We start from the raw sequence: 16367 nt of genomic DNA on the forward strand, positions 1-16367 counted from the left end.
TCCTTATGATAACTTATGGAGGAAGGACATCTCATAGACATGCCGAGGCAAGCCCATCTCTGCTTAGACTGCTGCATTGTGGAACCACTTGAAGCTTCTGAGTGGCCTTCAAGGCCAACTCCATGTAGAGTCCGTTGTGGTAGTCGTTGTGGTGACTTATGAGCACAGGGACATCACATGGGCACACCAAGGCGTGCCCATCTCTGCTTATACCGCTGCATTCTGGACCAGTTGGAAGTTTCTGAGTGGCCTTCAAGGCCAGCTCCACGTAGAGTCCATTGTGGTAGTCAAGCCATGAGGTGACCAGGACGTGAGGGACACTCTGAAGGTTCTCCTGATCTAGGAAAGGATACAACGCGGTGCCTCAGATGAAGTTGCGTAAAGTTCCTCTTGGCCAAAGCCACCACCTGCTCATCAAGCAGAAGCCGTGAGTCCAGGAAGACACACACACACAAACTTTGAAAAATGAAGAAGTACCAACCCCATCCAAGGTCAAAGATGGAATATCCCCAGATCTCAGTGGCCCAAACATACATGGTCTCCTCTTCTTGATAGGACTGAGTTGGAGATGATTCTTCACTATCTGTTACACCAGGGATCTCCAAACTTGGCAACTTTAAGACTTGTGGACTTCAACTCCCAGAATTCCCCAGCCGGGGAATTCTGGGAGTTGAAGTCCACAAGTCTTAAAGTTGCCAAGTTTGGAAGACTCCTGCGTTAGACCAATCATCTCCAGATCTCTCCTAGTTTTGGGAGAGAGACAAAGTGGCTCTGACCGTCATCCTTTCTCAACACAGAACGTCCTCGACTTACAACAGCTCGTTTAGCGGCCGTTCCAAGTTACGACGACACTGGAAAAAAGCGACTCGTGACCGTTTTTTTCACACTTAACGGCCGTTGCAGCATCCCCGCGGTTCACGTCATCAAAATTCGTAGGCTTGGCAACTGGGCATGTACTTACGACGGTTGCGGTGTCCTTTTTGGGGGGGGGGTGTCACATGATCTGCCTTTTTGCGACCTTCCGATGAGCAAAGTCAATATGGGGAAGCCGGATTCGCTTAAGAACCGTGTTCGCTAACTTAACGACGGTGGGGATTCGCTTAACAGCGGTGGCGAGAAAGATTTTCAAGGGGGCAAACCTCACTCGACAATGGTCTCGCTTAGCAATGGAAATTTTGGGTTCGGTTGCGGTCGTAAGTCGAGGACGAAATGTATTGATCTTTCTGGAGAAAACGGCCCTGGCAGAAGGTCCCGTTCGGACTTTTTCATCCTGGGGGGAAAAAAAATCCATCCAGGTGCTGGCTTAGAAAATCGACGTTATCTTGACGGCACCTGATCCTGACCTGGGAATTTGAATTTCAAGACAAGCCTATTATATACACACACCGACTTCCAAGGAAAAGCCTGCCTGGTTATAAGTATATCAGCCTTTAGACAGAGCCAATCAGCGATGTCCTTCAGAATGGGGTCCACCCAGAAGATTAAGGATCGACCACGCCATGCGTCACGTGGACTGGCAAAAAGTGGGGAGGGTCTTAGCAGGCAGTGGACTTAAGCAGCCAATTCATCCTGTCCTAGATTCGAGACCCAGCAATGATTTATGTATTCTCTGAACCAACCTTCCTTCTTCCTTCCTTCTTCCTTCCTTCCTTCCTATATCCATCCATCCATCCCATTGTCCTTCCTTCCTTTCTTCCTCCCAGTGTTCTTCCTTCCTACCTTCTTCTCATTGTTCTTCCTTCCCTCCTTCCCATTGTCCTTCCTTCCTCCCTCCTTCCCATTTTTCCTTCGTTCCTTCCTCCCTTGCCCTCTCTCTGTCCTTCCTTCCTCTCTCCTTCCCATTTTTCCTTCCTTCCTTCCTTCCTTCCTTCCTTCCTCCCATTGCCGTTCCTTCCTCCCTCTCCCTCCCTCCTCCTTCCCTCCATCTCATTGCCCTTCCTTCCTCTCTCCTTCCCATTTTTTCTTCCTTCCTTCTTCTCTTGCCCTCTCTCTCTGTCCTTCCTTCCTCCCTCCTCCCCATTTTTCCTCCCTCGCCCTCCCTCTGTCCTTCCTTCCTCCCTCCTCCCCATTTTTCCTCCCTCGCCCTCCCTCTGTCCTTCCCATTTTTCCTTCCTTCCTTCCTCCCTCGCCCTCCCTCCTTCCTCCCTCCATCTCATTGCCCTTCCTTCCTCTCTCCTTCCCATTTTTCCTTTGTTCCTTTCTCTCTTGCCCTCTCTCTCCGTCCTTCCTTCCTCCCTCCCCATTTTTCCTCCCTCGCCCTCCCTCCCTCCGTCCTTCCTCCCTCCTTCCATCTCATTGCCCTCCCTTCCCATTTTTCCTTCCCTCCTTCCCATTGTCCTTTTTTCCTCCCTCCTTTCCTCCTTCTCATTGTCCTTCCTCCCTCCCCCTTCCTTCCTTCCTTCCTTCCTTCCTTCCTTCCTTCCTTCCTTCCTTCCTTCCTTCCTTCCTTCCTTTCTTTCTTTCTTTCTTTCTTTCTTTCTTTCTTTCTTTCTTTCTTTCTTTCTTTCTTTCTTTCTTTCTTTCTCTCTCTTCTTTTAATATGTTGCTCCATATAACTCCAGTCTTCTCAGAGAAGAAGTTCCATTATCAGAGCAGTCCAAAACAAACAACCGGCATTCAGGTGGCAACGATCACCGCCTAAAGGCCAAGGCGCTTTTCCATGCCAGCTGCCATGCCGGGCAATCATCACCTTAGCCTTCCCTCTCCAGCCCGCTCGCCCTCCCTCCTCCCGCAGAATCCCAGCACGACTGCCCATCCAGCCATTAGCGGCAGAAACCAGAGGGGAGAGTAGATTTCCTGAACGATCCGGTGAGATTCTAGCTTGCAAGATCACGTGATCGCCCCATTCTGCTTTCCAAACACATCTGCAGCGGCTACCCAGAAAGATTTTTCTAAAACCTGCCAGGTTCGCAACTGAAAATTACATCGGTGGGTTTAGCAGCTTTTGAACAGCTGGTGCCCGCATTTTAATTACGGTTCATTTATTAGACGAACCTACAGGTTGTCCTCGGATTAACGACCCCAGGAGAGCCCAGCGTTTCTGTTGCTAAGCGAGGCATTTGCCAAGTGAGTTTCGCCCTGTTTTTACGACCTTTCTTGCCAACGTCGTTCAACGTCGTTCAGTGAATCCCTGCCGTTGATAAGTTAGTCGCCTGGGAATCGGGCTTTCCCCATCGACTTTGCTGGTGGGAAGGTCGCAAAAGGGGATCCCGTGACCCCCGTCATAAGTATGGATCTGTTGCCAAGCGTGCCGAATTTTGATCCCGTGACCACGGGGATGCTGCAGAGGTCGTAACTCTGAAAAAATGGTCCTAAATCATGTTTTCCCCGTGCTGTCATAACTTTGAATGGTCACTAAGTGAAATGTTGTAAATCAAGGACTACCTGTAGATGGCCGCCGGACTCACTCCCAGTGACTCAGACTGGCACGCAACTCTAAAAACCCAGAGTTAAAAAGAAATCTACATTTTGAGCCCCCCACCTACCCCTCTGCCATCTCTCTTCACCTCCCACATCAGGTGACTTGCTTATCACCCTAAATTACTCTTGAAGATGAATCCCTGCCAGGAAGGAAGGCCACCTATTCTCCGCAGGATGCCAACCCCGGGGCACAGCATCGATTCTGGATGCCCCTCTGGGATTGAGGAGGGAGGGCAGGCCCAGTGGCTGGCGCTGGGCAGCAAGGACGGCCCGTCCAGAGAGACCTTGGTGCAAATTTTTGCATCGTAGAGCATCTTCCACGTCCTGTCAAGTCAGGCAGGGGGTTATGCCAGCTGCCACTTCGGCACAGCTCCTGGTGAGCAGCTGGCACCGTCTGGATTTGTGCAGGAACCAATAAATGCTAAAGCCTGGCACGCAAGTTGATCGGCCAACAACAAGCAGATAGAGATTAACAATCTCAGCAAGCCCGTTGGGTCTAGGGGTGAATGCACCAGGCAAACCCTAACACCCTTCTAGCACTGATGATGTTACCTAGTTGGGTCAGGAAACGTCTGCAAGAAAACAACCAAACTCAGAGAGCACCAAGGACCCCATGGTCTTTTTCCTCCTCCTCCTTCTCCTCCTTCTCCTCCTCCTCTATTTCACAAACCCCATTCCATTCTAGCATTGATGATATTACTTAGTTGGGTAATGAAACATCTGCAACAAAACAACCAAGCTTAGAGAGCACCAAGGACCCTACTGTTTTCCTCCTCCTCCTCCTCCTCCTCCTCCTCCTGCTCTCCCCAAACCCCACTCCCTTTTAGCACCCATGACGTTATGTTGCTTTCCCACAGAAACTCAAAGCTTCCCATTGCCCGTCATTCCACTTTGGTCCAGCTCAGCTAGCGAGTGCCACGGAGGCAGGCTGCTGGACTTTGCCAGCCTTCCTTCTGGCTTTTGATTGTAAGGGGCTAACTAACCGTGCCCCTTCGCCCCTTTCTAGTCCGGGGTGCCCAAAACCTGGTCCCCATCGTCTCTCGCCAGCCCCCTGTGTCCCAATGACCTTCTCAAACAGGGACACCAGACTTTGCTGCTGAAAGCAGATAATGCGGCCGCGGTAATCCACGGCCAGGAAACAGCTGCGCAGAAAGCTGGCAGAAGGAAGCTTTGCACCACACAAATGCACACACACAGAGATAGAGAGAGAGAGAGAGAGATGCACAAAGTATGCAGGCACGCATCCTCTCAACCACCGGTCTTGCCAAGAGGTCAAGAAGACCATAAGGTAGTCCTGGCCCACTGGGCTTAAGACTGTGTTGTTCCACAAAGTTGTGAGGTTGCGTGTGACATCACACCCCTGGGGATCAACTCGGGGGTTTATGCTGTATCTTAGGGGATTTTTCCCAAAACAGAGAAGAAACGCAGCTGTCAACTTGCAAAGGTTTCAAGTTGCCGTGAGCAGGAGGGAGGGAGAACTGAAGTGAATTCCATACATTCTTTCTGACCGCAATCAGGAGGAGGGTGTTAGGTTTCCCAGCCAGCCAAAGTGGTTAATTGGAGAATGTGATTTATGACATGGCCAGAGAGGAGGGGAGAGACAGGGTCAGAGGGGAACGTAAATCTACGCAGGATCTGTCCTGACTGCATCCCAGTATTGCCGGAATGTTGCTCCTAATAAATGAATATATTTCCTTTGAAGTTTGGATCATGGCTCATGAATTAATTAGGGCATCTTTCGGAAACTTGACAGGCAGCATGTTGGTGGACCTGGTCTCCTGGTTTAGCAGGGGGTTGGACTAGAAGACCTCCAAGGTCCCTTCCAGCTTCTATTCTGATTGATTGATTGATTGATAACAGAGTTGGAAGGGACCTTGGAGGTCTTCTAGTCCAACCCCTTGTTCAAGCAGGGGGCCCTATACCATTTCAGACAAATGGTTGTGTCCAATCTCTTCTTAAAAACCTCCAGTGATAAGAGCACCCACAACTTCTGGTGGCAAGCCGTTCCACAGATTAATTGTTCTCATTGTCAGGAAGTTTCTCCTTAATTCCAGGTTGCTTCTCTCCTTGATTAGTTTCCATCCATTACTTCTTGTCCCGCCTTCAGGTGCGTTGGAAAATAGCTTGGCCCCCTCCTCTCTGTGGCATCCCTCAAATATTGGAAGACTGCTATCGTGTCTCCCCTGGTCCTCCTCTTCACCCATGCCCAGTTCCGGCAACCGTATGTTTGATCCTATGTTTTAGCCTCCAGTCCCCCCACTCATCCTGGTTGCTCTTCTCTGCACCCTTTTCCAGAGTCTCAACGTCTTTTTTTTTATAGTGTGGTGACCAATACTGGACGCGGTACTCCAGGTGTGGCCTTACTAAGGTTTTAGAGTGGTGTTAGTAGCTCCCTTGATCTTGACTGTATCCCTCTGTCAATGCAATTTAGGATTGCGTTGGCCTTTTTTTTTTGGCAGCACTTTGCTGGCTCGTATTTAAGCGATCGGCCGTCAGGACTCCCCAGATCCCTCTCACAGTTCCTACTCCCGAGCCTTGCGTGTTCTCCCAAACCCTGGTGCAAAGTGCAAAGGAGAGTAAAGGGATTGTTAACTTTAATCCTACACACACACACACAAAATCTACAATCCCAGGCTTCACACCGACTGACGTCTGCCAGTAGATTAAGGCTAATCAGGAGGGTCAGCTCAGGCACAGGTACAATCCGAGGCTCAATTCCTGGGTCTCTGGAGCTTTCGTCCTGGCCCTCCTGAGGACAGCCAGATCAGCCTTTGGGGGGTGGGGGGCAGGAGGTTCAAAGGCCTTCCTTCTCTCCCCCCACCCCTTGTTGCCCACCCCTCTCCTCCCAGCCCCACCGCCCCCTAAACCGTTGCGTCAGATGGCGAGGTGGTTTTGACTTAATAATCCTTCTGCGATGAAGGTCACCGGAGATGGTCTGAGTGCTTCCCAGATTTGGGGGTTCGGTTCGGAATGGGGGAACAATCTGGTTGTTTTAGAACAGGGGTCTCCAACCTTGGCAGCTTTAAGGCTGGCGGACTTCAACTCCCAGAATTCCCCAGTCAGCTGACTACGGAATTCTGGGAGTTGAAGTCCACAAGTCTTAGTTTGAAGACTCTGGCATGGCCGACTAGGGAATTCTGGGAGTTGAAGTCCACCAGGCTTAAAGTTGCCAAGGTTGGAGACCCCTTTTTAGAAGGTTACCCCTTTTATGCTCTGGTTTTATTTTATTCTTCACCCCCCCCTTTCCTAAATTCAATGGCCCGTTCCCCCTATATTTGTCTTCGCTTTCTTCCTTCCGTTTATTTTTTTTTTCCCACCCTTTGGTCAAGGCGATCAACTCCAGGCAGTCCTCTGCTTAACGACCCCAGTCGAGCCCAAAAGCTACGTTGTTAAGTGAGAAATTTGTTTAGTGAGTTTCGGCCCGTTTTACAGCTTTCCTTGCTGCCTTTGTTAAGTGAATCGCTGCCTTTGTTAAATGAGTCACACGGTTTGTTAAGTGAATCTGGTTTTTCCCCTTTGACTTTGCCAGTCAGAAGGTCGCAAAAGGGGATCACGTGACCCCAGGGACTCTGCGACCGTCATAAATGTGAGTCAGGGGTCAAGCATCCGCGTGTAATTCACATGGCCGTGGGGGATGCTGCAATTATGGTCGTAAGTGTGAAAACTGTCTTCAGTCATTTTTTTTTTCAGTGCTGTCGTTAACTTCGAACGGTCACTAAAACTGTTGTAAATTGAGGGCTATCTGTACAGCAGTTCAATTCAATTTATAGCAATTCATTTAGTGACCACTGAGAGTTACAACGGCACTGAAAAAAGTGACCTAAGATCGTTTTTCACACACGACCGTTACCGCATCCCCCGTGTCATGTGATCAAAATTCAAAGCAGCCTCCATTACGGTCGTAAGGCGAGGACTACCTGCATTGGTTTGCTTAGTGACCTCTGCATTCACTTAATGACCCTCCAAAAACATTGTAAAGTCACATCCTATCCGCTTTATGACTGTCCCAGCAAGCTCCATCAAGATCGTAAGTCGAGGACTGCCTGTATTGTTTCGCTTAGTGACCTCACCGTTCCCCTAACACCCACCACAAAAAAAGCTAAATAAGGTCACATGACTGATCCACTTTACGACCATCGCAGCAGGCTCCATTACAGTCCTAAGCCGACAACTGCCTGAATTGGCTTGCTTAGCAACCTCTGCATTCACTTAATGACTGCCGCAATGATGTCCTAAGGTCACACAAGTGATCCGCTTTAGGACTGTCACAGCAAGCACCATCACGGTTGTAAGTCAAGGACCGCCTGTATTGGTTCGCTTAATGACCTCGGCATTCCCTTAACGGCTACCACAAGGAACCTAGCCAGGTCGCAGGACTGATCCGCTTTACGACCGTCACGGCAGGCTCCATTCCGGTTGTAAATCGAGGACTACCTGGGAGAAGCATCCTGCTGGTGGGGTGGATGGGCGAGCGCAGTTGGGGAGGGGCGGGGGAGGCCTCCCTGCTCAATGGGGTTGAAGGCGATGTGGGGTGAAAGTCACTCGAGGAATGAGGAAGAGCAGGTTTGGGGGGCATTTCAACATCTCAGCTTCAGAAAGAAATCAAAAAATCTGCTGGAAATCCTCACCTTTTGATCTCACTGCCTTCCCCCCCAACACCGATGGCGCTTTTCCAATAAATCTTAATTATATCCCTTTGAAGATCGGAGGGGCTGCCCCCCAAGTCGGCAAACAGGCCGATTCGGCCTCTGGAAGGCCTCTTGGGGGGGGGCATTTTCGCCCTCCTCAGGCTCCTAGAAAGGCTCTGAAGTCTGGGGAGAGCAAAAAACAGCCTTCCGCTCCCATTAGAAGTCGGCAAACAAGCCATTCCCGGCCTCCGGAGGGCCTCCAGGGAGGTTGGGGAAGGCTGTTTTTGCCCTCCCCAGGCTCCTAGAAAGGCTCTGGAGCCTGGGGAGAGCGAAAAACAGGCCTACTGTGTGCCAAAAGCGGGGGAGTGCCGGGGGGGGGTCACATGCGCATGAACGGGGGTTGGGGCACATAGAATTATGGGTATGGGCACGTGTGTCCATGACCCCCCCGTGCTCCCCCCGCTTTTGGCACGCAATGGCAAAAAGGTTAGCCATCACTGAGCTAGGCAGAGGGAAGAATTCCTCCGTGGCAACACAACCCCCAGACCGACAAAAAAAAACTGCCTCCGGAGGTTGTGGGGGCTCCATCCCTGGAGGTTTTTGAGAAGAGATTGGACAGCCATTTGTCTGGAATGGAATAGGATCTGCTGTTTGAGCAGGGGGTTGGACTAGAAGACCTCCAAGGTCCCTTCCGACTCTTATGATCAATTCTGTGTTCTGTTTAGGACAGTGATGGCTAACCTTTTCGCCATCGCGTGCCAGGAAGGGGGGGGCGGGGGTGGTGTTACATGTGCGCGTGCCCACACCTATAATTCTATGTGCCCCGTGCATGCGTGTGTGACACACACACACACCGCTCCCAGCACGCAATGGCTCAGTAGGCCCATTTTTCTCTCTCGCTTGGCTCCAGAGCCTTTCTAGGAGTCTGGGGAGGGAGAAAACAGGCTTCCCCACCCCCCCCGGAGGCCCTCCAGAGGCCAAAAACGGCCCGTTTGCCAACTTCCTGTCCTACCGGAAGTTGGCAAATGGGCCATTTTCGCCCTCCCCAGACTCCTAGAAAGGCTCTGAAGTCTGGGGACAGCAAAAAAACGGGCCTTCCCCACCACCCACCAAGGCCCTCCGGAGGCAGGAAATAGCCTGTTTTCCTACTTCTGGTGGGCCCAGAAGGCCGCGCCGGAGCTGAGCTCGCGTGCCCACTGACATGGCTACGCGTGCCCCCTGTGGCACGCGTGCCATAGGTTCGCCATCACGGGCTTAGGAGAACGAAGGAGAAATTTCCTGCGAATGGAAACACTTAAATCAGTGGAAACGACTTGCCTCCAGAAGTTGTGGGTGCTTCATTTTTTTTAAAAAGAGATTGGACAGCCGTTTATCCAAACGATACAGGATCTCCTGCTTGATCCAGGGGGGGTTGGGCTAGATGACCTCCCAGGTCCCCTTCCAAGCCTGTTATTCTGAAAGGGTTAGGATAAAGTCCCGAACCTCTTTGGCCAAGTAGTCTGTTTTTATTTTCTCTGGCATGGCTGTCCTCCCTGCCCAGTGGGTTGCCTCAGGTCACATCTCCGATGACCACAGAATCTTGGGGTCGGAAGGGACCTCGGAGGTCTTCTAGACCGACCCCCTGCTCGAGCAGGAGATCCTATTCTGTTTGTGGTTCAATGCCATAAAGAGGCTCTTCGGGTTGGATTGGAAACCAGCTCCTTCGCATACTAGAACGGGCTATACGGGTACAACCCCAATTTAGCCTGTTGCTAAGCAAGACAGTTGTTTAAGGCAGTTCGGCCCCATTTTACGACAGACTCACATTTATGACAGTTGCAGTGTCCTGGAGTCACGTCATCCCCTTTTGCAAATTCCTGACCAGCAAAGTCAATGGGGAGGCCAGATTCTTACCAACTCAACAACTCCGGTGATTCGCTTAACAACTACGGCAGGAAAGGTCGTAAAATGAGACAGAATTCATTTAACAACTGTCTCGTTTAGTAGTGGAAATTTTGGGCTCAACTGGGGGCTCTGCGTACTGATGCAGTGGTGGTCCTTAATTTACGACTGCAATTGAGACCAAAACGATAAGACTTCCCTGAGACCCAAAGATTTTTTAAAAATCTAATTTTTTTTCCACCACGACCGCCAAGAGCTTGGGATTTACCTGCGGTTTTCCCCAATTCGGTCTATTTCCTCGTGCAATACACCTGAACTGGGGCAGGCGACAGGTGTCCGAAAAAGCAAAGCCCGTTTTGGTGTGCAGGTGCATAACCACAAAAGAGAAAATGGGAGGTTGCGTGCGAGGGCCTGCAGATGGAGCAAAGGAAAGAGGTTGCAGCTGCCCAGAGAATCAGGCAGGGAAGAATGCAAAGCCTCTCAGAATCACAGTCGGAAGGGACCTCGGAGGTCTTCTAGTCCAACCCCCTGCTCAGGCAGGAACCCCTATATACCATTTCAGACAAATGGTTGCCCAATCTCTTCTTAAAAACTTCCAGTGATGGGGAAGGAAAGAAGGAGGGAGGGAGGAAGGAAGGAAAGAAGGAAGGAGAGAAAAGGGGAAGGGAGGAGCAAAAAGGGGAAGGGAGGGAGGAAGGAAGGAAGGAAGGAAAAAAGGAAGGAGAGAAAAGGGAAAGGAAGGAACAGAGGGAGGAAGGAAAGAAGGAAGGAAAAAAGGAAGGAAGGAAGGAAAGAGAATAGCAGAATAACAGAGTTGGAAGGGACCTCAGAGGTCTTCTAGTCCAACCCCCTGCTCAGGCAGGAAACCCTATATACCATTTCAGACACATGGTTGCCCAATCTCTTATTAAAAACCTCCAGTGATGGGGAAGGAAAGAAAGAGGGAGGGAGGAAAGAAGGAAAGAAAGAAAGAAGGAAGGAGAGAAAAGGGGAAGGGAGGAGCAAAAGGGAAGGGAGGGAGGAAGAAAGGAAGGAAGGAAGGAAAAAAGGAAGGAGAGAAAAGAGGAAGGAAGGAAGGAAGGAAGGAAAAAGAATAGCAGAATAACAGAGTCGGAAGGGACCTTGGAGGTCTTCTAGTCCAACCCCCTGCTCAGGCAGGAAACCCTATATACCATTTCAGACAGATGGTACAGGTAGTCCTCGCCTATAATTGAGCCCCCAGTTTCTGTTGTTAAGCGAGACATTTCTTAAGTGAGTTTCACCCCATTGTACAACCTTTCTGGCCACAGCCGTTAAGTGAATCACTGCGGTTGATAAAAGTTAGTAACCCAGTTGTTAAGTGAATCCCAGGGACTTTGGTTGTTAGAAGGATCGCAGGACCCTGGGACACAGCAACGGTCATAAGTACAGAGTGGTTGCCAAGCCTCTGAATTTTGATCACATGACCATGGGGATGCTGCAAAGCTCATAACTCGACATATGACCTCAATCAAGCCTAAAATTACTCTTAACCTCTTACGCATTTGTTAAGTGAGCTTTGCTCCATTTTATGACCTTTCTTGACCCTGTGAATCCCTGCAGTTGTTAAGTTAGTAATACGGTTGTTCAGTGAATCCGGCTTCCTCATTGACTTTGCTTGTAAGAAGGTCGCAAAAGGGGATCATGTGACCGTCATAAATATGAGCCAGCTGCCAAGTGGCTGAATTTTGATCATGTGACCACAGGAAGGCTGCAACGGTCCTAAGTGGGGGGAAAACGGTCATGTGACTTTTTTCAGTGCTGTGGTCACTTTGAACGGTAGCTAAACAAACTGTTGTAAGTCTAGGACTATCCCGCTGGCCAAAATAACTATCTTTATTCCCTCAATTTTTCCCCAGGCCTGGTCCAGATCCCAGTGAGCATGTACCAGACGGTCGTCACCAGCCTCGCGCAGGGGAACGGCCCCGTTCAGGTGGCCATGGCCCCCGTGACTGCCAGGATCACCGACAGCACCGTCACCATGGACGGCCAGGCGGTGGAAGTGGTCACGCTAGAACAGTGACAGCCGACCAAGGCCAGATTGTGATGCCACAGCTTCTTCCTCTCTTCTCCGATTTTTCTACACCTCTCCGGAAATGCAATCAGGAAGCGTTGGGAGTCTCACAACTTTGGACTACGCAACCCAGAGCGGGAAAAGGGCGTGTGCCTGCTGGGTCATCGAGCGGACCCACCTGCTCCCATAGGAGCGAGGAGGCTCGTCCGGACAGGTTACGCCCCCGGCTTTCTTTGCATGGATCGCCCGTTCCGAAGAAGGGCGAGGATCGGAAAGCTTTCCTGCCCTCTGTTTGTGAAGTCGGGGCCCAGGCCCCCCCCTCCCTGGCGGACCCTCACCGTCCCACCATTCCCACCGAGCTCACCCCTACCGTCCTCACCTCGAGAATTTAGGGCTGTTTTTCTCGTACGGACAAGAATTTCCCGCGAGGACGAGAAATTTCGCACGAAAACGAGAAACGACAGACGAGAATTTCATGCGAGGACGAGAAATGTCGAGACGTCTTATGGGAAAAGACCCTTTTTTTCTTCCTCGAAAAGGCGCCCCGGGAAAATCGCATCTCCCGGAGGAGGCGGTGATCCTGTTACCTGCCGATTCTGGACCTGCGTCCAGGACTCTTTGGTAGCCCAGGTGGCATCGGACCTCCCTCCTTTCCGTTGGAAAGTCCCAAGTTAGACGGCTCATCCGAGAATCCTTCGCTGACCTGTTTTGGCTCTCTTCCACCTCAGCCCTCGCCAGTTGTGAAAGGTCGAAAGAAAGAGGCGGGGGGCACGCGGCAAAGAGGGTATCCCCTTCCTCTCGATTCCTTCCCCCCGCCCCCCAGCCCCTGTTTTTGAGCCACAGACCCTCAAAATAATCTTTCCTGGGGTGGTTTCAAAGGCCGCGCCGGCCATTCTGATTTTGGATCCCTTTTCCATCAACGGGTTTCCCCTCGTATGGATGGCACTTAGCCGGAAACCTTCCTAAAAAACCCCTTTCTTTAGTTAAGACCCCTGTGGGGCAGTCCTGGCCCTCCACCCTATAACCCATCATCCTTGCCAGTAGCTCTTGGCCACTGGCATCCAAGTGCATTCATGCAAAGGTGTGATGTCTTCCTGTTCCCCCTCCCTCCCTCCTTTTTTCCTTCCTTTCTTCTTTCCTCCCTCCCTCCCTCTATTCCCTCTTTCTCTTCCCTCCCTTCTGTCCCTCTCTCCATTCCCTCTCTTCCTCCCTCCCTCTTTTCTTCCTCTTTCCTTTTTTCCTTTTTTCCTTCCTTTCTTCTTTCCTCCCTCCCTCTAATCCCTCTCTTTCTCTCCCCTCCCTTCTGTCCCTCTCTCCATTCCCTCTCTTTTCCTCCCTCTTCCCTTTTCTGCTTTCCTTCTTCCTTCCTATTTTCTCCTTTTCTCCCCTCCCTTCTGTCCCTCTCTTTTCCTTCCTTCCTTCCTCCCTCCCTCTTTCCTTCCTTCCCTTCCTTTTTTCTTCCTTCCTCCCTCTCTTTCTCTCCCCTCCCCTCCCCTCCCTCCTTCCTTCCTCCCTCTTTCCTTCCTTCCCTCCCTCCTTCCTTCCTTCCTTCTTTCCTCCCTCCCTCCCTTCCTCTTTCCTTCTTTCCCTCCCTCCTTCCTTCCTCCCTCTTTCCTTCCTTCCCTCCCTCCTTCCTTCCTTCCTTCCTTCCTCCCTCCCTTCCTCCTTCCTTCTTTCCCTCCCTCCTTCCTTCCTTCTTTCCTCCCTGCCCACGGATGACCCCTGAATAGCCCGGGGGGTGGGTGGGAGGGAAACAGCCCTTGAATGGGTGGGCGAAAAGCAGCTCATCCCCACCTAAGGTTCGACTGAGCAGTTATATCTCCCATTTCAGGGGGCTTCCAGGGAGACCCCCTGCCACCCACTCCTGAAAATTGCTGGAAAAAAACTCATCCAGTCCGTCTTTCCTCATGGAGACACCCACAGTATTTAACTGCCTTCTTCTGTCCTTTGACACAGAATACCATTTTGCAAAAAAAGTCGGTTTTTCAAGCTGACTCCTCTCTCTCTCTCTCTCTCTCTCCTTCCCCACCGGTCTCTTCCCAGGTTCGTGTCTTTTAAACCTGGCTTCTTTTTCTCGATTTAAAACAAGGAGAGAGGGGTGGGGGGGAAAAGAGAGGAAAACCTACGAGGGTCCTTTGTAGACATATTTTCTTCCGGACGTAAATCGAGGAGAAGTTTTCCTTCCCAGGTCTTTGCTTTTGATTTTTCTTTTGATTTTTGGTTGTCGTCGTTTTTCATTTTTTAAATATTATTTTTTATTGTCGTTGTAAAGAGACGTCAGATGTGACTTTAAAGTTGGTGTTCCTTTTTATGTTTCTTTTTCCCCTCCCCGGTGACAGAATAAAGTTCTGATAGACTGAGAAATTATTTCCCTGAGACCCAAAGAAGAAGAAAAATCCTCTTTTCCTGCCACTACTGTCAAAAGCATGGGGTTTCCCTGTTGTTTCCCCCAATTCTGTCTATTTCCTCATTCAATAAATTGTTACAGATGTGTCCAGAGGTTGCCCTTCGTTCACATTTCTTTTGTCTGTTGCCCAGGACAAAGTCACAAAGGGGTTGGCTTATCCCACATGCGTCTCCAAATTTGAAGACTTGTGGACTTCAATTCCCAGAATTCCCTAGTCAGCCATGCCAGAGGTTCAAAGTTCAAGACTTGTAGACCTCAACTCCCAGAATTCCCTAGTCAACTGGCTGGGGAATTCTGGGAATTGAAGTCCACAACTCTTAAAAGTTGACAAATTTGGAGACCCCCTCCTGAATCACTGCAGCTATGATGTGAATATGGCTTCCCTGTTGACTTCTTTGCTTGTTAAAAAAAGGAGATCCCCTAACCACGGGGCGTTGCCACCGTCATAAATACGAGTCAGTGGCTAAGCGGCCAGGTTTTGATAACATCATGCTGCAATTGTCCTGTGTGAAAAATAGTCACGTTGCTTTTTTTCACTGCCCTTGTAAACCGGTCACTAAACGAAAGTGTGTAAGTCGAGTATTGTGAGATCCGTAGCAGCCACGATGTTTGTCGATCCAAATTCAGAGTCGAGCATCACCCATCTACGAACAACCGAGCATCCTAACTCCGATTCAGCCGGCCAAAAGTTCCAACAGGGATCCAGGATCTGTTTCCAACACTTCTATGTGCCTAACAACCCAGGAGAATCTCTGCTTTGAGATCTTAAGAACTGCGGCCAATTATAGCTTATAGTTCTATAAACTTCTAAACCCCAAAGATCAAGGCTAAATCAGCTGTCTCCATCACTCAGAATAAAGACATTTTTGGAACATGTGTATGGAGATTCTCAGTCCTCTAAGCCGTGGTTGTCCCGAAGGTGTTTTTTTTCAAGAGGCAATTGGACTTTCTGGTTTTTCTTTGAAGATGTTTTGCTTCTCATCCAAGAAGCTTCTTCAGCTCTGGCTGGATCCATGCATCCACCATCCAGTCAGAGCTGAAGAAGCTTCTAGGACGAGAAGCGAAACGTCTTCAAAGAAAAACCAGAAAGTCCAATTGCCTCTTGGAAAAAAAGTACCTTAGGGACAAATTTTGGTACCTGCACACCTCAAATAGATTTTGGATCTAGGGGGCATCTGGGACCCTTTCAAGTTTCTGGTCAATGAATCGAATTTAAGGAGAGGGAAGGACTTTCAGAGTCATCGGCAAATAAATCTGATTAAATAAAGAGATAACTTCAAAGTCCTGGAAAAAACAAGCAATTTTTTTTTCATTCAGGTTGGTGATTGACACGGGAGAAGATTAAAGTTTTGCATGGTATTATATTCCTCCCAATCCCAGTCAAATGTGCAGTTTTTAAATTACAGGTAGTCCTCGGCTTACGGCCACAATCGAGCCCAAAATTTTGGTTGTTAAGCGAGACATTTGTTAAATGAATTTCCCCCCAATGTACGACCTTTCTTGCCATGGTTGTTAAGTGAATCCCTGCCATTGATAAGTTAGTAACCCGGTTGTTAAGTGAATCTGGTTTTCCCCTGCTGGTCAGAAGGTCGCAAAACGGGATCATGTGCAACGGTCGTAAGTATGAACCAGCTGAAAATTTTGATCACATGAACGCTGGGGATGCTACAAAAGTGTGAAAAACAGTCGTCAACTTTTTTCACTGCCATTGTAACTTTGGTGGCTAAAGGAACTGATATAAGTTGAGGACTATCTACTTGAGAATGGACTGTGGAAAGCTTTTTTCTTGAATCTGTTTTGTGTCAGGATAGAGATCACTGGGTCTTTTGGATCCAGGAACAAGGAGCACACCAGTGACCAAAGAGATTTTAAGCATCATCATTATTATTATTATTATTATTATTATTATTATTATTATTATTATTATTATTATTATTATTATTATTATTATTTACTTTATTCATTAAACATGAAACTCAGTCAACTGAACATTCAAAAA

General features: G+C 49.5%; 1 protein-coding gene across 7 annotated transcripts in view; it reads left to right on the forward strand.

Annotated features, from left to right (window-relative positions):
- The window catches only part of NRF1 (nuclear respiratory factor 1), a 54503-nt gene extending 40043 nt beyond the window's left edge, over positions 1-14460 (forward strand). For 4 of the 7 annotated variants that reach the window (XM_087874391.1, XM_087874390.1, XM_087874392.1 and 1 more), the window contains exons 11-12: positions 5528-5641; positions 11807-12103. In XM_087874391.1, the coding sequence (XP_087730517.1) occupies positions 5528-5641; positions 11807-11970 (278 nt within the window). In that variant the 3' untranslated portion in view covers positions 11971-12103. Of the gene's footprint in view, positions 1-5527; positions 5642-11806 lie in introns of all 7 variants that reach the window. The other 3 variants (XM_087874394.1, XM_087874395.1, XM_087874389.1) reach the window with 2 other exon arrangements.
- The last annotated feature ends 1907 nt before the right edge of the window (positions 14461-16367 follow it).

This window comes from Pantherophis guttatus, chromosome 7 (assembly GCF_059756535.1).
Source record: "Pantherophis guttatus breed Tessera chromosome 7, ASM5975653v1, whole genome shotgun sequence".
Classification (NCBI taxonomy): Eukaryota; Metazoa; Chordata; class Lepidosauria; order Squamata; family Colubridae; genus Pantherophis; species Pantherophis guttatus.